The sequence below is a fragment of the Saccopteryx leptura genome, chromosome X, assembly GCF_036850995.1.
Source record: "Saccopteryx leptura isolate mSacLep1 chromosome X, mSacLep1_pri_phased_curated, whole genome shotgun sequence".
NCBI lineage: Eukaryota > Metazoa > Chordata > Mammalia > Chiroptera > Emballonuridae > Saccopteryx > Saccopteryx leptura.
The window spans coordinates 69,913,300-69,935,729 of record NC_089516.1 but is presented as its reverse complement, the minus strand read 5'-3'; the positions used below and the strand labels follow the sequence as shown (position 1 = coordinate 69,935,729).

The window sequence follows — 22,430 nt, the reverse complement described above, 5'->3', positions numbered from 1 at the left end:
GTGGGAATGCAGACTGATGCAGCCACTGAGAAAAATAGTATGAAGATTACTCAAAAAATTAAAAATAAAATTGCCTTTTGACCCAGCCATCCCACTTTTAGGAATGTATGCTGAGAATATCACATCAATGATTCAAAAGGAGAAATGGTTCCCCATTTTTATGGCAGCATTGTTTACAATAGCCAAGATCTGGAAACAGACCAAGTGCCCATCAGTGGACAAATGGATTAAAAATCTATGGTACATATACACAATGAAACACTATGGGGCCATGAAAAAGATGGAAATATTACTTTTAGCGACAACATGGATGGACCTGGAAACTATTATGTTAAGTGAAATAAGCCAGGAAGAGAAAGAATAATATCATATGACCTCACTCATTTGAGGAATCCAATGAACAATATGAACTGAGGAGCGGAATAGAGACAGAGGTGTGATCAAAGGATCTAGGAGGAAAACAGACAGAGGGAAAGGGGATGATAGGCTGATAGGATGGGATGATAGCAGAAAAGCAAATTCTGGAGGGAAGTGGGGAGGGTGTTATGGGGAGGAGGACAGGGGGATGTACTGGGGAACATGGGGGAGGGGAGGATGTATTTGGGAGGACACTAGAATCTATGTAAACACAATAAATTAATTTTTAAAAGATTGAACTCACACAGACTATCACACTAATAAAAATGGAATAAAAGTATAAATGAGTAACAGAAGGAAAACTAGAAAATATAATTTGTGGAAATCAAACAAACACTTATTAAACAACCAATGGTTCAAATAAGAAATTGCAATGGAAATTTTAAAATACATGGAGAAGCATAAAATAAAAAACAGAACATACCAAAACATTTTGGATGCAGCAAAATAGTTTTGATAGCAAAATGCATAAATGCTCACATTATAAAAAAGAAAATTTCAAATCCTTAAAGGACTTGAAAAATAAAAGCAAGTTACATTCAATGGCAATAGAAAGAAGAAAATAGTAAAATTTATAGTGGAGGTAAATAAAATAAAGACTAGAAAAATAGACATTATTATTAAAACCAATGTTGATTATTTGAAAAGATAAAATTGGCAAACCTTTAGTGAGACTGATAAGAGAAGAGAGAAAATTCAAATTACTAAAACCAGATATATAATTGGGGGCATTACTGTTAATTACAAATTGAAATAATTATAGAAGGTTATTATAAGCAGTTATACTCTAAAAATTAGGTAAAATGGACAAATTTATAGTAACACAAAATATATCAAAACTGATATGAAAGGAAATTTAAAATCTGAATACTTACTGGCTGATTGGCTCAGTGGATAGAGCATTGGCCCAGTATACAGACGTCCTGTGTTTGATCCCTAGTCAGGGAACACATGAGATATGACCATCTGCTTCTCTTCCTCTCCCTCTCCCCCTTCTCTCCCTCTTCCTCTCCCATAGCCAGTGGCTCAATTGGTTCCAGCATCAGCCTCAGGCACTGAGGATAGCTCAGCTGATTCAAGCATTAGCTCTAATGCTCAAAAACAGTATGGAGATTCCCAGTTGGGGGTTGCCGGGTAGATCCTGGTGGAGGCACATGTGAGAGTCTGTCTCTATCTCCCTTCCTCTCACTTAAAAAAAATGTGAATAGGCCAATGACTACAAGAGGATTTATCAGTAAATAAACATCTCTCAACAGGCCATTATAATAAATAAATTAAGCCAGATAGAGAATGACAACAAAAAGTACAGACATCCAATTACAAGATCAATAAGTACAGGGATGATTACAGTTAATATTGCTGTATAATAGTTATAGAAATTGTTAAAAGAGTATGTCTTAAGAGTTCACATCAGAGTAAAAATATTTTTTGCTTTCTCTTTTTATTGTATCTATATGAGATGGCAGATGCTAACTAAACACAATGGTAATCAGTTCACAATATATCTAAGTTAAACCAAAATACTGTACAAGTTAAACTTATACTATAACATATGTTAATTATATTTGAATAAAACTGGAAAAAATGTAAAGTTAGAAAGCAACTTTCAGCATAGAAAATCCTAAGACAAGATGACTTCACTGGTGAATTCTAATAACAATTAAGAATAAATTAGCACAAATATTTTTAAAACTCTTTTAACAAGTTTAAGATAATAAAACTGCAAACCTATATCCCTTATTAATATACATGTACCACCATGCTCACTGCAGCATTATTCACAGTGGCCAAGACATGGAAACAACCAACATATCCTTAGATAGAGGATCGGATAAAGAATATGATACATATATACAATGGAATACTACTCAGCCATAAGCAATTATGACATAGGTTCATTTACAACAACATGGATGGACCTTGAGAACTTTATACTAAATAAAATAAGTAAATCAAAAAAGCTAAGAACTGTATGATTTCACACATAGGTGGGATATAAAACTGAGACTCATGGACATAGATAAAAGTGCAGTGGTTACCATAAGAAGGGGTTAGAGGGGAGGGCGTTGTGGGAAAGAAAGTAAAGAGGGACAAATATACGGTGATGGGAAATGATTTGACTTTGGGTGATGGACACACAACATAGTCAACAGTTTAAATGCTGTAAAAATGTTTACCTGGAACCTGTGTACTCTTACTGATCTATTTCACCCAATCCATTTTAATTTTCTAAATGATTTTTTTAATTTAAAAATAAAAATCATGAGTGCTACAATATGGGATACTGTGCTGCTTCTCAAACTTGATGTGCATATCAATCGCTTCAAGATCTTGCTAAAATGCAGATTCTAATTCAGAAAGTTTGCAGTGGAACCTGAGATTCTGCAGATTCTGCATTTATAATATGATTCCAGGTAATGTGGATCCCACTGCTCCAGGGGCCACATTAAGTAGCAAAGGGCTGGTGGTTAAATATAAAACTGGACCCTGAGGTAAAATGGAAATAGGAAGACTTATTCACTGTATTTGCTTGCCATGTTCAGTCATCTGCCTTTTATTGTCCTTCATGTGGATCTCAGGAACAAATAGTTGAGTTAATTTTATTGGTGAGCCATCTCTCTGATCTGTATCTCTCATCTCCCAATGATTACTTAGGAAGTCATTTCTGAATTTAAATGTTGAAATGTTTGTGGCAAAAAGATAAGCAGCTGAGAAAGATGGTGCAAGTATTACATAAATGCTAAGCAATGATGTGAATACAAAACAATACTTCATCATTAAACAGAGTTTCTCTATATATAAATACATATGATTCTCACATTTATCCTATGAGGAAAACCAGAGAGAAATTATTATGATCATTTTAAAGTTGAAGAAACAGACTCTCAAATGCTCAGTGACTTGTCTGAGTCTATACAGGAAGATAGGAGCAGAGACAGAGAGTGTTCCTAATATAAGTCTGGTAAGTATTACCTTTTAAAAAAAATAGAAACATAAAAAAGTAACTTGTTTAAATCTTCATCAGCTAAGGGAAGGTGATGGGCAGATAGCTGTTTGTTGATCTTTTGTGCAAACATAATAAATTATGTCTTTAATGATATTCAAAGTTATATGCTTTTTTATGCTTTTGATGGCAGAAACTTTCTGCCAAACATACTTCCTTCTGCAGATAACATCATTTGATGTTGGGAAGGTTACTATCCAAAGTTAAAATAATGATTAAGAAAGCACTTAAGGGATTATAAGGTGATCTACAGTGGTTAAGGACTTATTTTTGTATTATTTTTACTCTTTGAAGATAAGATCTATCTCCAGCCCTCTTTCTCCTTGCTTACTACATCTGTCCTTGTACTAGTTCTCCTTCTGTTTCCTGAACATTCCAATCTTATTTCTGTTTCAGTGCCTTTATACTTGCTCTTCTCTCTGCTTGGTATATTTCTCCTCAACCCTCAGTTTTACATGATTGGTTGCTTCTATTTGTTTAGGTCTCAACCCAAATAGTATCTTCTCAGAGAGCCTTAGCACATCCATTCTAATGAACTACACACACCCCATTCTGTCCTTCTTTATCACTTCAATCTATTTTATTTTCTCCATAGCATTTGCCATGATTAGACATAGCATGATGAGAGTTGTCATGATTATCTTATTTATCTACTTTCTTATCCATTATCAGTCTTCCCCCACTGAAATGTAAGTCCTATGAAGACAGAAAATTTGTCTCTCTTATTAATTGATTGCTATGTCTAAGAGACTTGGATTGTGCTTAAAACATAGTGGATGTATGTTTAATGGAAAATTGGCAAATGATCTAGACCTCACATTCAGAACAAAAGGGAGATAATATGTTTGCCAAGTTGATGCATCTCACTTTCCCTTTTTAACATTTTTGCCCTTCTGTGGACCCTCTGAAAAGTGGCTCCTACATAGAAGCTGTGTTTCCAGGGATGAATTAGAAGAATAAGGGGTGCTACTTCCAGTTGCTATTTTTATTGTTTAAGTAACAGTTATGAATAGTAATATTAGACATAAGGCACCTCTAAGAAGCCACTCTCTAATCTAGGGGCATTTTTAGGGGTTAAGTGTAGAGATTACTGCCTACATCTTTGGTTATTTCTAAATCCTGTCTGCAGTTTGAAATATAAAAATAAAAATAACGCCATTGTTGTAGATAATGGTAGTGATAACTATCACAAGATATTTTATCAAGAAAGGCCCTTAGAATGTTGAATGCAACCCTTTATTGTAAAGATAGAGAAAGTGAGACCCAGAAAAGAAAAATGGGAAAAATGCTTACTCAAGATTACTTTTCAAGTTACAGATTTAATAGGATTCAGAAGTTACTGCTCCAAATCCAAGCTATGAAAAGACACCATTTGATAGCCCCAGTTATCTGAACCAAAAGAAATGAAGGTTAGAGGAATGGATGAAAAAGATGAAAGCATTAAGAAGTTAACAAATTGGTTGTTATAGAATAATCGTGGGGATGTAAAATACAGCATAGGGAATAATTTTATAATAACTATATATAATATCAGATGGGTATTAGATTTATCAAGGTGACATAATTGTCTAATCATGGAGTTGTACACCCTTCAGTAATATAATACTCTATGTCAACTATAGTTAAAAAGAAAGAAATAAATAGGTGCCTTTCTTCTTTCTTCTTGCAGACATTCTTACTGCCTTAATTTGAAGGAAATATACCCCAAAGGAAAGGCAGTGTAGGAGGTCTTCAAAAGTTCTTTTTTTAATTTGTTTAGAAAATTAAATTTAACAGGGTGACATTGATCAATAGAAATATATAGGTTTCAGGTAAACATTTCTATAGCATTTGAACTGTGGATTATGTTGTATAGGCATTGCCCAAAATCAAATCATTGTCCTTCACTATATGTTTGTTCCTCTTTACTCTATTCCTCCATCCCCTCTCCCACACTCCCTTCCTTGTTAACCACTTTACTCTTATCTATGCCCATGTATCTCAGTTTTATGCTGCACCTATGTGTTAAATCATATTGTTCTTAGCTTTTTCTAATTTACTTATTTCACTCAGTGTAATATTCTCAAATTCCATCCATGTTGTCATAAATGGCGATATGTCACCATTTCTTTTTCCTTTTTTTTCCACAACAAGCACCACAGTACTGTTTATCTTGCTGTCTACCTACTTTAGTGTTTCCTCTGTTAGTTCTTAGGAACTGTTTTTATTTTTTCCTTCAAGTTACAAGGCTCCATCTACCTTACAACCTCAACAAAAAGAGACTCTAGAGAAATATGGACACTGTCTTAAATATCTGAAAAATTGGCATAAATAAGAGTGATTATTCAAATTGTGTGTGACCCTGGAGAGCTGAAGTGAGGCTAAAGGCATGAACTAATTTGAAAGCAAGTTTTGCCTCAGTGCAGATCTGAATCGTCTCAAGTTTGCAGTAAAACAGGCAGCCTTGGTATGCAAACTCCTTTCGCCAGAGGGCTGCAAGTTGAGGCTGGGAAACCTCTTATAAATGGAACACCTTCACTGGGTTGGGAGATGGCATAATTGAAAGCCAATGAAATCTATATTTAGGAATTCACCTTTGATTGTCCCATTGGACCCTGTTACTTGCAACCCCCAGCAGTTCAGTTGTCAACAATAGGGTAATATCTGTTCTCATGTGAAATGATGTCACCATAGGTTTTTCCCTCTATTTTTGCCTCTTCCTGGTAGTGGGATTTTTTTCCTCCCCTGGAGCTGGAAGCTCCTGTCTAGAGAGGTTTTCCAACTAACCCTGGTACATTAGTACATGGACTCCAGGAAGGATAACCTTATAGAGTTCCCTGTGACCATAACAACATTGACTACAACTTGGCATAATCATCTGTGACCTCTTGGACAGGAGAACATTTGGCTATGGTTTGGAATCAGGTAATTGTGTTGCAAAGAAAGCCTTGAATCTTTGAAACTTGTGAAATTAGATGTGAAGCATAGGTTGCTTGTGACTACTACAAGGAGAATGGAATATTGGGGTGAAATTAGTATCTTGGTTGGGGTTCCTGCCTGGGAGTGGATCAAGCAGTTGAGAGTACTATTGCCAGTATAAGTTGCTAGCTATGGTAGAACAGCCTGGTGAGCCTGGCACAAAACCCAAGGTACATAGGTGATTATGTTTCTTTGTCACAAGCCCATCACAATCTGTCAGCATCATAAAAACCAATTTGGTGGGCAGTATAGTGTTGAGAATTATTGGTAGAAGTAAGAAGAGGCTAAGCATAACCAACAGCCTTATTAATAGGCGGTAAGAACTTAGACTTTAGGTCCTTACAGGCATCAGAACTGAATGGGACTTGAGACAATTAATTATAGAGTATCTAATAGAAGATAAGGAGTTGCAATTAAGGTTAGACTAAGACATGAAAAAATAGTAAGGGGCAAGGTGAGTATTAAAGATTATGTTTGATAGCAGGATTCAGACTACAGTATAGCTGTTAAGTGCTGTGTTGTCGTTCCCCCTGCTCAAAATAAAGTTGTTTTTTAACTATACCTGTCTGCTATACTCTTTAGCAGCCAGGTACACTTGGTCTCATACATGTGAAAGAAAAAAAGATTATGTTTGCACCAGAGTTTGTTCTTGTGTCACAAGATTTCTTGTCTGAGTAAAGTTAAGCAGATGTTTGGACTAAAGAAGACTGTTTCAGCTCTCCCTGACTCTCCGGACTCCAGATTTGGAAGGATAACTTTATTCAGTTTCCACTGAATATTAAGGTTGACTGAATCAGTGGTGCCATTTTTGTATCTTTGTCAGGATTTGAGTAAGAACCAGACATTTAGGAACTCTGTGAGGAGAACTAACTGCACTGAGAGCCAGGAAACAAGTTTGGAGCTGTAACTTGGGTCTGGTTGAAAACAGAGGTACAGGCCCTGGCCCGTTGGCTCAGCGGTAGAGCGTCGGCCTGGCGTAGGGGGGACCCGGGTTCGATTCCCGGCCAGGGCACATAGGAGAAGCGCCCATTTGCTTCTCCACCCCCCCTTCCTCTCTGTCTCTCTATTCCCCTCCCGCAGGCAAGGCTCCATTGGAGCAAAGATGGCCCCGGGCGCTGGGGATGGCTCCTTGGCCTCTGCCCCAGGCGCTAGAGTGGCTCTGGTCGCAGCAGAGCGACGCCCCGGAGGGGCAGAGCATCGCCCCCTGGTGGGCAGAGCATTGCCCCTGGTGGGCGTGCCGGGTGGATCCCGGTGGGGCGCATGCGGGAGTCTGTCTGACTGTCTCTCCCCGTTTCCAGCTTCAGAAAAATACAAAAAAAAAAAAAAAAAAAAAAGAAAACAGAGGTACTTTATGCCTAATGTAGGTTTGGTTTCTGTGTGATTGAGTGCATGTTTTTGTGTTTTATAGCTTAGAATTTAGAGTAGGGAAGTAGTGGTGATATTAGAAGAAACTTGATGTGAGGTATAGCTGTAAATTAAGTAAATGGTCTCCAATGGCAAAGACTAAACACTTTCAGAGGATCACAGTTGTAAGAACTGAGAGTTATTTTGCCTGAAAAAATCCAGGAGCTCAATGGATAGATAAATTGAAAAAATCACATGAATTAATATGCTTGTTTCGGCTTTTACTGTACCAGGGAGACAGCCTTCTCCTATTGATGACAGTAAAACTAGTTTCCTCAATAATCAGCCATTGTATTTTCACAGAAAGTACTTAGAAAAAAACATCAGTGCTAGAGAAATGCATAGGAACTGCACCTACTAAACTCTCCATCCAAAACCTCTTCTGTCCCTGTCCCTGGAATGAAACAGGAGCAATTTTTCATCATTGTGGCTTGCTTACTCCTGCTTTTTAGGGGTCCAAGTTTCACCACCCTTTTCCTTCTCTCTGGTCATTTTTGTCCATTCAATTGTTCAAACCTTTGCTCTTCTGCAAAACCTTTTCAACCCCCACTCCACACCTACACTGCTTGCTCCTTTAACTTTGACTGTCTGAATAGTTTTCACCTGCCTGGAATTAACTATTTTCTTGGCATGGATTATTTTTCTTACTGCAATTATAAGCTGCTCAAGAGAAAAGACTGTTCTGAATTATTTTCTTCCAATCCCCAATAGTTCCTGGTCTAAAGATGGCCAGGAAACTCCCTCTCTTACTGATAAAGTGGGTGCATGAATGGGATCACTAGCCTCAGTCCTCCTTTTTTCTTCCAATAAACTAAATATGTCATGCAAGGTTTCAGGTAGCTCATGGACTTGAAGTACTTGTGGGTCAATAAGCTCACATATATATTATGGCTTTGTTTTTAGAAAGAATGACAGCAGTGGTTTGATGATAAATGATATAATCTGCATCATTTTCCTTTTTGCTGACTCTAATCTAACAATAGTGTTGCATGAAACCCTCACTTCTCTAGAATTTAGGTATTGCCAACAACTTTTTGTGAGATTCAGGGACTCTGGATCAAGAGGCCAAAGATGCCAAGGACCATAGTTAAGAGGCTAGTGGAGGCTAAGACCACATTTCAGAATCCCACCTCTTGGGTTCTGCCTCTGCCTATTTGATCCTTCCATTCTGGCCCCTGCCACAGGAACCTCTGCACTTCTCCAGTTATATATATTTTTTAAAATCTTATTTTTCACTATATGTCAAGATACCCTTTATTCCTCGCCAAATCTGGGGCCCTTTGAATCCTTTGGGAAGTCAGCTCAGGGTCATGAGCAGAGAAAAATGCCTCCTGAATATTCAACATATATATATATATATGATCTTCCCTTAGAAATCAGTGATTACCACCTCTGGAGTCGATTTTGGGGTAGAGTCAACATTTATAATCTCCCTTCAAAGTGTTTCTTTGCGTGTCTCTGTTTTGTGGGTCACTCAAATAAAACACAACTTACTTTTCCTTCCTTCCTTCCTTCTTTCCTTCCTTCCTTCCTTCCTTCCTTCCTTCCTTCCTTCCTTCCTTCCTTTCAAATTTTATTTAGAAAATGAACTTTTGTAGGTTATTTAAAAAAATCACTTTAATAGGTGACATTGATTAATAAGAGAACTAGGTTTCAGATAAACATTTCTAAAGCATTTGAACTGTTGATTACATTGTATACCCATCACATAAAATCAAGTCATTTTCTGTCACCTTATATTTGTCCCTCTTTATACCTTTATCTCCACTCCCTTCCCAATCACTCTCAAATACCCTTCCCCTGGTAACCACTTCATTTTTATCTGTCATGAGTCTCAGTTTTATATCCCATCTATGTGTGAAATCATACACTTCTTAGCTTTTCCTGATTTACTTATTTCACTCAGTATAATGTTCTCATGGTCCACCCATGTTGTCATAAATGTCACTATGTCATCATTTCTTATTAAGAATTTGCCTAGTAACCAGATATTTTATCCATATCTAGGTCTATATTCAAAAGGATTAGCTCTCATTCACAAAATATAGCTTTAATAATTTTTTCTGATAAACCTTTCTATATTAACCTCAGCCATCCTTTTCTCACAAATAAGGATAGCCCAAAAAAGGTTGCAAGATCCTCCAATGTCTTCCTTAAACATTCTTTAACCCATAAACAGCAAGATGGGGCCAAAGCAGACAGATACACACACACACACACACACACACACACACACACACACAAGCACAACAGAAGTTTGCTTGCCTATTTTATGACTGATTGATGATCTTTGATGATGCAATGACATTATGATGATGATAGTAATAATGAATGCCTGCTTATCCCTTAATAAGTTGTTTTTGATATTGGACTGTTCCCTTACTGGCTCCTCTAAAGAAAAGGGGTGCAGTTGCTGGCTCTCTTCACAGTCTTTTCACAACATGGAGTGTGAACAGGAAGTCTTCACACTGCAGTTGAAACAAACACCAGGATTTCTCAGTGACTACTTACTGTAGAGCAACACGTTCTGGGCTGCCAGGTTACATTTCTAGTCCTGCTTCTTTAGATTATTATCTTTGTGGACTTCCTTAAACTCTTTCCATCCCAAGCCTCCATTTATCTACCTGTAAATTAGTGAGGGAGATCGTAAGATACAAAATTTAAAAATAAATTTAAAATAAATATAATAAAAATAAAAATAAGAATATTAGCAGCAGTGGGAAAAACACTCTTAAACTCTGAAAAGCTCAGGGCTCTGTTGTGTTCCCTAAAGCACCTCTAGAGAAGCAGTTCAGCTGCTCTAGCTGTGATTGAAATATCTCCGGATCCCTTTTCCAGGAGGCAGCTGAAAACTCCCAAGATAAAAGGCAGTCTAGCAACCCCCAGACACAACCTCTTTTCCATTATAACTCCTAAGAATAAACTTCATCTCCCTCTTACTGCTGCATCAGACTGTGGGATAATCAGTTGATTTGCAAAAGCTTCCCAAATCTTAAACTCTCCTTGGGCATCATTGTCAGTCTCTCCACTAACCTGCCACATCCAGTTCCCAAACTGTTACTCCCTGGGTGTTGGACAAAAGTGCAGTGTCCTTCTAGGAGGCTGGATGAAGACCCTGGGGTCATTGAAGGCGTTTCTGAAGCTGGTGGTTGCACATAAAAGAAAGCAGAGCATCAGAAACATGCTAGGTTCACCTTCTTCCAGATACTCTCACTTGGTCTCTCAGAGACTCTACAGTGCCCCCCCCCCCATTCTCTAACAGTCTCATTCTCTTTGCATAATAACAACATTTGTGCAAGCCCTTCTTGGAGATCACTGTCCCTAGGCGGCCACCCAGGTGGCTAGTACCAAATGAAGCATCCAGCTTGTCAGTCAGATCACTGTCTGTCCAGATGCCACCGCGGTCACCACCTCCCCTTCTCAGTTCCCAGTGCCACTGCTCCTAGCTGGCATTTCAGGCACGGGTGCAGAAGAAAAAAAGGAGAGTAAGGGAAAAGGGAGGTGACAAAGGCGGATCATGAGAGTTGATGAGAGAAGATCCCCTAAATCTGGGCTTTCAGCTGCAGCAAGAGGGAGGAGGGAGAGTCAGGGAAGAGCAGCGAAAAGAGGGGGCCTGAGGCTCTAGCAGCGAAGATATTGCCAGCCCCCTTAGCTCTCCAGCCAAATGGACAGGGCGCGGGGGAGGGAGGGTTCAGCTGCGGCTCCTCATTGGCTCTCTTGCAAGCTCTAGACATTCTATAAAGGGAGGTTGCAGAAGGTGCTGTCCTCACTGGCTCAGAGCACGGCGTCTGTAGACATACAGACGGATTTACCGACTGATTCAAGGCGCCACATATTTAGTTGGAACGACCCTCAACTACGAGAAGGAGAACGGTGCTGGGAGGGTGTTGCGGGGCGGCGCCTGGCGTTGCGGTTCTGGACTTGGAACGTACACGGCCTGCACACACCAAGCTGCGGAACGTTTGGAGCCACCGCATTCGCCCGCCCGGGAGTTAGACTGCCCAGCTCAGCTTAGCTCTGCGCATTTGCGCACACCGAGCAGGTCCAGCGGGTGTTTTTTGCTTTCCTTCTTGCGGGTCCCCTCTGCTTACCCTATCATCCACCCCATCCCACACCTTGGAGAGCGCATTCTCTATTCACAGCTGCAGAAGGCTGAACAGCACTCTCCAAGAGCTCTGTGGAGACCCCTACCCCTCCTCTCTTCACCCGGCTCTCCCTGACCCAGTAGCTTAAGGATTTGGGAGTTTCCCAAAGGCTTCAAGCTGGACGCCCCGACCATCGAATCGCCCCAAGGGGTTTTCCCGAACCCCAGCACCATGAGCTATGAGGACGAGCTGACCCCCGAAGCTCTGAGTGTGCCGAGCGGGTTTGATGATCTGATCACCTCCACCGCTTCCCAGGTGCTGCAGGCTATTTCTAATGCCGCGCCTGCTGTTGGTAGCTCAGGCCGTGATAGCATGCTTTCTATGATCCATAAGCTACCAGACCATCTCTCAAACATGGACAACCTGGCTGACACATCAGGTCCCATGGCTCCAGAGATGGTGTCCCAGGATGAGCAGGTACATTTCTGGTTAGTAATAGGGTACACCATAGTGGTATTTGCTGCCATACTAGGGAACTGGATCTTAAACCATGTGATTATGAAGTACAAGAAGATGCACACTGCCACCGGCCTCTTTGTGGTAAACATCTCCGTGACCAACATGATGCTGGCTTTTCTCAGCTCGCCCTTCACCATGGTAAGCTGGGTGTAGGGGAGTGCGAGCTGGGGCTCAGACTATGGGAGCAGAAACACAACTTGACACTTGCAACAGAGAGAGCCGCGGGGTAGGAAGAAGCGCTGAAGCGGGTAGCGTTGATTGGGAAAGTGCGTAGAGAGGAATTGCTGAGAAATTTTATAAACTGTTTGGAACTCGGGAGGGGGTTGGCTACAGGCATGATTGTGATTGTGTTTGCTAAATTAATCTCCTGCCTTAGCAGAGACTGAGAAGCTTAAGTGGCTCAAGGAAGCAGGGTGAAGGGGAGAGGGCTATTAGAGTGAGCTTTGTCTCAAAGACTTAGCCTGTTTCCCCATCTTTTACAGGTAGTGCTTGGAATGGACTGTGGCTAACAATTTTTGTGATTTGGGGTCTGCATCTTCAAGTTAGTCTGTTTTTGTGGGGAGAAATGGAAAAGTCTAGGGAGATGCAGTGTGAAAATATTTCCTTCCTAAGACAAAAATGTTAGCAGTTTGGTGAAACAAGGAGGCTTATTTACTTGTGTTTTTAAGTTTGTAAGAGAACACCCAGGGATGAGTCCTTGTGCCTCACCATGTCCTTTCTCCAACAGGTGCGCTATTTGTGTAATTCCTTGATGTTTGGGAAGCTGACATGCCACCTCAGTCGTTTTGCTCAGTACTCTTGTGCCTATGTAACTGTGATGAGCATGGCTGCTATTTCCCTAGACCGACATCGGGTATGTGTTAACCAGGGCTTTTGAAGTCTTATAAAGGGGTAGGTTTCTCTTCTAGGCAGATGGAAGCAGCTAAGAGCACAAATAATTTAAAATGTTCTTTGAGTTCCTTGAGACAATCTACGTGCATGCAGGACAATCTACATTATATCTACATATAATACATTATATCTACAATTTACATATATATACACACACAAACTCATAAATACATATATATGCTTAATTTAGAAGTATTGCAAAATGTAAATTATAGACTTTCACCATATCAAATATTATGTAATAAAAATACCCTCATGTTTGATATGGTGCTATGGAAACAGATACAGCAATAAACAAATGATAAAAAAAAAAACCTGTTCTTCTTCTCTTTTGGAAAACATTTTTTATTTGCTGCATTGCAGGACCAGCTAATGGAAGAAATAAGGAAAGGATGAGTCAGAAGAGGGTGTGGCTTCAGGGCTGGTAGTGGGTTGAGTCTGGGAGGTGGGTTTGAAGTCTGTGAGTGAGGGCTGAACAAATATAGTAGAAAGAAATTGAAAAATTAAGAAATAAAGAGTTGGGAGGAGGAATGGAAATGACTTAAGAAGAAGAAAATAAATGGGTCTGGGGTGAGAATCTGGGAGGAATTACATTGTTAACCAGTTGAGAGGGAGCCAGGAAACAAGTTAGGTAGGAGGAATATAGAAGGAGATTGAAGGAGTTGTGGCTGGAACCGTACTTCAGGGGCCATGGAGAAAGGAGATGAAGGAAGATGATAAAGGTATAGAGAAAAGGAAGGAGAGCATGAGAAGAGAGGAAGGGAGGGAAGAAAGTTTGACTACAGAAGGATCAAGATGGGAAGGGATGGAAGGAAAAGGGAGAGGGACATAAAGGGAACCAAGTGGGAGAAAGGGTGGAGGGATGTAGAGTACTGATTCATCAATATGTGATAAATAAAAAAATAAGTTACACTTTTGGACATTCATCCTTCTTGACTGAACTCCCAATTTGGAGACAGAAAGAAACTTTGACATCAGTCCACTTCTCATTTAAATGTTTCTCTCTACACTACTAACTTTGCTTTTTCATAAAACAAAATGCCACTCATTTGCTGTCAGCAGAACTAGTATCCAAAGCACATTACTCACCCACCTCCCAAGTCTTTTCACTTTCACAAAAGAATGTCAGTTGAAGAATGACTAGTAAGTAACCCTAATTTGCACTGTTGAACTGGATTGGTGTCTTTTCTTCCAGGTGATGCTATATCCCCTGAAGTCCCGAATTACTCCAATGCAAGGCAATGTTTGCATCATTCTCATCTGGATTGTGAGCACTTGTGCTGCTTTACCACATGCAATTTACCAAAAATTTTATCAAGTGGAGATCGGGTAAGAGGAACACAGGATGGTCAGTGTCTAGATTTCAGCAACTGATGACCTTGGAAGCCTCCTGGAATAAGGGGAATGGAATAGGGGTTAGAATAGTGTATTTCAAAACATGGGCACAAAAATAAATTTCTCTAAACTAGAACATATTATGAGTACCCAAAGATTTTCATGGCAGTCGATTGTTAGGCATACCACTTGCTGTTTGGGGTCCATTGTTTCCCTATATAGATATCATATGAAAGATCTGGAATTGGTTTAGCCTAAAGCTCCCGGTTTATAACTCTAGTGTTCACTCCTAGCACAGAGACAAATAGTAAATATGTCTCTTTATTAAGGCCTATTGTTATAATACCTAGCTGTGGGGCTGGGGGTAAAGGAAAATCAAGTTAATGTTTCTTTCTTTCTTATAACCTAGAAACGTCACTGAAGAAACTGTATGCCTCCCCAGTTTCTCATATACTTCAAAATCCACATGGAAATACCTTGACTTGACCACCTTTTTGCTCTTCTTCATCTTTCCATTGATGGTGCTGATGGTTGTCTATGGTCATGTGGCCAAGAAACTGTGGATCCATAATGCTGTTGATGACATCAACATCCACACCTACATTTGCCAGCGTGGGAAGAAGAAGCAGAGCCTGAAGATGTTGCTGATGGTGGTGCTTGTCTACACTATCTGCTGGCTTCCCCTCAACCTCTATCTGGTGTTGTTATCCAGTGAATCCATTTCAAGCCACAATGGTCTCTATTTCTTTCTCCACTGGCTTGCAATTAGCAGCACATGTTACAATCCTTACATCTATTGCTGGCTCAGTGATAGCTTCCATATTGAAGTTCAGAAGGTCATCATGGAAATCCAGAAGATGCTGCTAAATGGAATCAGCCGCCTGAGAGGAGAGCACCGCCAACTGAACCCTGTCTCACCCACTGCCAGGGTGGATTCTAATCCTGTAGTCCCCAAATTTCCACGATTTAAAGATTTTGATGAGCTACCCAGTCCTCCTCCTTCCCCAGAGGTGGAAACCTCCTTTCTCTACCCAACAGTGCCTAGAGTTTAAGCTGCCCAGACCGCGATAGATTATCCATCCTCAAAAACTCAGATAGGGTGGGACCAAAATCATTGTTTCATTCATTTTCTATGGTTGGGGGAAATGGAGGAAGGGGTTGGAATGTGAGGAGACCATGTGAGCCACCATATGTGTCTCACTTGTTCTTTCATTTTCTTCTGTCTTTACTCCTCTTTCCTTTCCAACATTTCCTTTCTCCCTGCAGTAAGCAAAACTGAAGATATATATTAGATGTACAGGCTCTTAAGAGATACTTACATAACTCAAAGGAAAGTTACACTTTGACTTGGGTCTCCTGAATTTTATCTCTGATTCTGTTCCTTTTTTCATTTTTTGTATGTCTATCTGGCCATGGCACTTGTCTCAGGGGTTGCAAAAACCCCAGAGATTACTTATATTTTATTTAATGGAAAAGAATGTAATGTCCATATTGTGTCCATAATATTCCCAGAGAAGTGATATAAGAAAAATGTATAGTTTCTGAAATTTAATTGGGTTATCTGGGAACTTAGAGCTCCCTGTAAATGCAAATAATCTTAGCTCGTTATGACAGAATGAGAATGAGAAATCTTACAAGAAAAAACAAGGCAGTTAAATAGTTAGCTCCACATCACCAGGGCTAATTTTCCAGATTGCAAATATAATAACTTTATGATGGCTTTCTTTTTAGTACACCAACAATTCAAGTACCCATCTCAGCACTGCAAACTCAAAAAAGAAAATCTCTTGTTTCTTGACCCCATATTTAACATCATACCTTGTCTCATATAAACTAGTACTGTCTAGTCTTGTCTTTCTTTTTCCAGAAAAAGTGAAAGTGTAATGTGTTCATTGTTGATTTTTTTTCATCTCTCTAGCCTATGAGGATGACATTTCAAGAGAGACAAGAAGGAAGTAACTGTCACTGCCTTTCATGTGGAGACAATGCTATTAAGCCTTTTTTGAAGGTACAGCTTGTGTATGTCAGGAAGATGCCAAGACGAGGGTGGGTTCTTTTCCCCCTGTTCTTGATTCCCTTTCTTACCCCCATGTCTTCCTCTCTTTCATCTCTTCCCTTTTGTTCCCTCCTTCCTTCTATCTCATTTCCCTGGCATCTTTTCCTCCTTTGCTTTTTCTGTTCCACCCTTCTCTTCTTCCTACTCCTACAAATTTATTTCTTCTTTCCACTCTCTTTCCATGTCTCCTTTGTTCCCTTTCCTCTCTTCTTTTCCCTCTTTCCCCTATTTCTGTCCATCTTAATTTCTCCCTCTTCTTCACTCCTTTCCTCTTCCCTTAATTCTGTTTCATTTTCTCCTCTCCTTGCTCTTCTTATTGCCCCTCTTCTTCCATCTCCAACTTCCTCAGCCTTTCTCAGTCTCTTCTTTCTTCAGCACTCCTTCTCTAATTCTTTCTTTTGTCTTCATTCCTTCTCTGTTTTTTATCTGTGCATCTTTTATTTCTTCGAACTCTAATGCATAGTTTAAACTACTGCTTCCGCATTGCATTTTAGCTATGGTTTGTCAATTTCCTCCCATATTTCTCTTCTCTTCAGAATTCAAACTCCTCTCACCCTTAGTGGAAGCCTGAGGATGTGGGGGGTACAGTCTCTGGATATAAACTTTGCAATCTCTGTCTTGCTCCATAGGCTTTTTTTTTTTTTTTTTTTTTTTTGGTGGAATGTGTAATGACCCAAGGGATTGGTGGCCATTGGTTACATTTTCTCTTCTATATATCTTTCTCATTTAATTCAAACCATAGAAAGTGACTTCCAATTGTGCCCTCCTGGGATATAGGATGGCTCACTGCAGGATTATGGAGGAAATGGTCCAGACTTAGGCTGTACCCTCTGTGTCTGTTGCAAAGTGAGTACCATTCAGTGGCACCGAGAACATGACTTAGTTTACTTTGGAGGAATAGTGCTCAATTCAGGAAGGTTTTTTTTTCTAGCCACTCATGTTTTATTTTGTTTTGCTAAAAAAATCTTTCTATTTTTACAGAATTCTAACTTTTGCTTATCTCTTACTCTCCTTCACCCTCTCTTTCCCATAGTCACTCCCCCAAAGAAGGAACATAACTTCTTAAAATATAAAACTAATAATTAACAACAACGATAATGACATACTTTTATCACCACAGCATGACCTTGGAGAGTCTTAGGAGTTCCAGGCTCAGCTGATGGGCTTCAGACTTTTACTTCTGCATTTATTGTGAACTGCATAGTGACTGTCCAAACTTACTGGTTTTAGCAGTTTTGAGAACAGGTTATTGATTTTTTAGAGTGTATATGTGTTTCTCCTTCCATTTCTTTCTTAATCATCTCCCTTTTCTTTTCTTCATCTTAATTTTTTTTTTTTTACCAAAGAAATATTATTCAAAGTTTATTAAATCTTTGAGTTTCCTCTGGAAAAGAGCAACCCGGGGCATGAAGCAGGCTAACTGGAGTTTAGCTTCTGACTGGTCATCTTATCTGGTGAAAGCAAAAATTAGATACTTTGAAGTTAAAACTCCAGTTATTTATGAAAATTTTCCATACGTGCTTAAGTATTGCATCCATTTTTTATATCAAGAACAATTTGAGGAGATAAAAAGTGTAGTTTAGTCTCTGTTTCTTTCTATTTTCACTCTCATTGATGAATCTTTATCTCCTCTCTATTCCTATGGTCACTACCAAAACAAACAAAAAAGTTAAAAAAATAAAATACAAAGAACTATAGTCACACAAGTACAGGACTAAATATTTAGAGAAGTCCTGGACTAAGTAGATGACCATATCTACTGGTGACATCATTGTAAATTGCACATAACTTTTCAGCTTCAGCTGTTTTTAAAATTAGTCTTTGTGAGTGGTGAGCTCTGCTGATATCTTTTCTTTCCTTATTTAAATCCTCGTTCTTCTAAGGACAGAGTTGTCTTTTTCATTCTCCTTTTGGCAAGATGGATACATCCCAGAATGATCAGGCTGACTATCTAAGGCTCTGCCTCCCCACGAGAGGGCAGAGTGAAATTATCTTGAGGTAGCTAGTGTTTCTTAGAGGAATTATACCTTGCTCTGACATGCTCCTTTACCTGCTTAGACTTAAATGAAATTTAGAGAAAAGAGCTGTCATTTTAATTTAAACAACTATTGAACTATTGTGCTATTTATGTTCACGTAACATTTTCTCATTCCCAGGTAAATCACTCCCTATTCCTACCTTTATTCTCCAAAGAATCAGAACCCCGTCCCTTAGTAAGGCTGGAGGTCTGGAATGTACTAAGTTTGACAGATGATTTAGCTTCAATGTTTGCTGCTGCCTTGACTTTGCGTACCCAACAGGTTTGATGATGGACAGGATCCTTGAAGAATTGGGTCTCTCGGTAGTTTGAGATTTTTGTGGGGTTTGTTTAGATTTTTTCAGCAGCAATTAATCTGAACTTAACACCCAGACAAGTCTGGGGGTGCTAACTCTGTAATTAGTTTCTGGCTGGAGGGCTTATTTGGTTGGAATATGGTGCTAATGAGCGCTAGGTCTTGGCTCTAGCCCATGTACAGCCATTCAGCTTTGTGGGTTTGAGCATGGTGCTAAAGAACTATGGAATTTCAGTTTCAAAACTCCATGTGTGTCTGTTTACAGACTGCACCACTCACCCTAGCCAACCTTTTTCTGAACATGGGTTATCAACCATTGAGAAGATCCAACAAAACTGTTCTTTGAATAGCCCTGAAAAATTACTTTTCACTTCCAGGAGAAACAATTTAAAGCGTATTACCCATTGATAGTGTGATAGCAGTGTCACCTTCTTATCAGGAGAACAACATTTTTGAAATGTATAACTGAACAAAGAGAATTCCAGCAATGGTGGATGAGAGAAGTTGCCAAATTCTCCCCTTTCACATATTCAACTGCACATACCAGCCTTTGTCCAATGCCATAAAATTGTATCTTGGTCCAGTCCAGGACATTTAAAGAAATGTTTTTATGAGATTAAGATCTACATGTAGCTTGTCTAGTTTCCCAACTTAATGGGACAGGATGGACTAGAGAAATTTATCCCCTGACATATATATTTGGGATGCTGGTAATTTGTTGCTGATCATTTGTATATGTGTAATATGGATTTACTTTTAGGTGTTCTGAGTTGAAGACCTCTCTGAGAATTTCCTTCCCTCCTGTACTTATCTTTTGTGTGCTGTCACACACACACTCATTCATATAGATGCATGCACTGACACATATACACATATACCTATACATACATACTTATACATGTGTGAACACACATATACCCCCACATATATAAACATACATATATGTACACATATACATAAAAGTATACACACAGATTTACTGTATTTTAAAACAAAAATGACCAGATCTTTTCATAATGCATATTTCAAATCTAAATTTTAATTTTGTCATACTTTCAATCAATTAACTGTTTGAATAAATTAACTGTGATTAAATGACTATTTTGTACATTGCTGTAGTTGCTGACCTTAAGTTATTAAAATCTGTGTAGCACTTACATTTTTGGCCTTATAACATGATAATTGTCCTACTAACAAATGGGTATAATAATATGAATTGGACTCTGAGACAAAGCCTCATTGAGGGACAACTGTTGTCCTCTCGGTCACATGAGGAAGGGAAGGAGACAAACCCAGTCTGGACAGTTTGAGAGTGGGGGTGAAGTTGTTTATTCTGATAACTCTTGTTGAGTTTTCTGTGTCTAGTTAAAACTTCCTGTCCTATTAATTGTAATAGAATTATCTTATATGTGATGATAACTTTGTGATTTTCCAAGTAAGACCTTCCTGTGTTTTCCAACAAATTTATTGTCAATATTTCCCCCATATTAAAAAACTAAAGACTTTCAGGGGTTTACATAAGACTTCAGGTTTCACTTGCAAATATGCTGGTTAATGGGCCTATTCTCTGAAAACAGCAAAGCACTGGATCAACTATTGTTGTTCTGCAGCTTGGAAAGGAGCCTTGTTATATCCTAGAGAAAGCTAGATGCTGAAGAAAATAGCCTTATCTGGATGTCCAAGGTGGATACTGAGGGAAAAATTGTAAATACAGTAAATCTGTGTGTATACTTTTATGTATATGTGTACATATATGTATGTTTATATATGTGGGGGTATATGTGTGTTCACACATGTATAAGTGTGTATGTATGTATAGGTGTATGTGTGTGTTTGTGTATATGTGTCAGTGCATGCATCTGTGTGAGTGTGTGTGTGACAGCACACAAAAGATAAGTTTCTTGACAAAATAGATGCAGATTCTGAAGGAAGTGCCCCTACTTAGATTTATATAAATAGATATATGTTAAATAGACTAGTTGAAATGTTGTAGCAGCCTGGCTAGATAGCTCAGTTGGTTAGAGCATCATTCTAAAGCACAGAGGTTGTCGTTTCAATCTCTAGTCAGAGCACATACAGGAACAGATTGATGATCTTGTCTCTCTCTTGCTTCAATCAATAAATAAAAAAATTTAAAAAGAAATGTAGAAGAATTTACAAGTAAGGAGCAACTCTAGCTATTATTTTGAAATTAGATCCTACTAGAAGTAAAGTTGTTATTGGTTTGAATGTTTTTGTTGAATGATCTAAGAAGTCATCCAAGAGAGAGGTAGAGGTCGAGCTCGCCCACAAGGTCTTCGCTTTAGAGGGATTTCCCACTAAAAACACTTATCTCAAGGTAATATAAAGCCTTCATTAAGAGTTGGAAAACTGTGAATATGTTTTTTCTGCTTTTACTAAGAGACTATGTTTGTAAAGATCTTTGTACCTGCAACTTGGAACTCAAGTAGAAAAGTATAATATTAAAAACACCCTGAATAAAATAAAAATTTAAATACAAATCAAGTGAAATATAAAATAGCCCAGAAGGAATGAATGAAGGAAGGAAAGAAAGAAAGAAAGAAAGAAAGAAAGAAAGAAAGAAAGAAAGAAAGAAAGAAAGAAAGAAAGAAAGAAAATGCCTTTGATTTTATAAGATAGTTAGTGAAGTGTATTTTCTACTCCAGCACCTGCCTAAGAAATGCTTCCTGGACCCTCCATGAGATGAAAATGAACTTGATACTTTAATGACTTTCAGCTTTTCAGCATTTTTCACTGCTCTGTCCTTGCTTACAAGCTCTGTGGAATGATTGAAACATCCTAAGTGTTTGTGCACACTCATACCCCATAGCAACTATATGATGTAAATATAGGTGTGGTGTGGACTGTGTTGGAGTGAAGACTTCCGGAAGAACTGTGATTTGCCACATTTTCTGTATACAAGCAGCAGCAGCAGTGTTTAAATGGCACAGGAAGTAAAAGCTTCCTTCAGAGATACTGACAAAATGCATTGGACATCCTGACAAAGAGGAATGAGGGAAGTCTCACCTTTTTACAACAGGAGAATGAACATTATTTTCAGTTACTAACAGGGGTATTTGTGATACATATTTTCTTGTTACTGTGCTTTAAATATGCTCTACTAATTTTACTGTTCCTCTGTAACCTCATTTAATGTTTGATTCTAGATTTTGGGTTGGGCTGGGGAGGGATTACAGGGTTTATGGGTAGTGTAGTGGGTGGGAGTATGGGAGGCGGGAGTAGATTAGAATATATATGTATTCGTACACTAAATAAAATATTTGTTTAAAGCAATTTCAAGCTCTTCTTATATGAATTGATCTGGCTGACAGAGCGTGGAGTGTTGTTTACATCAGTGAGTATTTATGATCCACAGTACCTATCATAAGTGCCAACAAATTATTGTTAGCACCAATTTAACATCAACA

The 22,430-nt window shown here is 38.8% G+C and overlaps 1 protein-coding gene and 1 non-coding gene across 2 annotated transcripts; both read left to right on the top strand.

Annotated features, from left to right (window-relative positions):
* The first annotated feature begins 6,857 nt into the window (after positions 1 to 6,857).
* On the top strand, positions 6,858 to 6,988 carry LOC136386620 (small nucleolar RNA SNORA63). Its single transcript, XR_010747985.1, has one exon. It is a non-coding gene; the product is annotated as a small nucleolar RNA SNORA63 (small nucleolar RNA).
* A 4,643-nt stretch (positions 6,989 to 11,631) lies between these two features.
* Positions 11,632 to 17,291, top strand: LOC136385524 (G-protein coupled receptor 83-like). Its single transcript, XM_066356531.1, has 4 exons — positions 11,632 to 12,525; positions 13,115 to 13,240; positions 14,474 to 14,607; positions 15,023 to 17,291. Exons 1-4 carry the CDS (start codon positions 12,100 to 12,102, stop codon positions 15,663 to 15,665), a joined length of 1,329 nt encoding a protein of 442 aa, XP_066212628.1. The 5' UTR covers positions 11,632 to 12,099; the 3' UTR covers positions 15,666 to 17,291.
* The last annotated feature ends 5,139 nt before the right edge of the window (positions 17,292 to 22,430 follow it).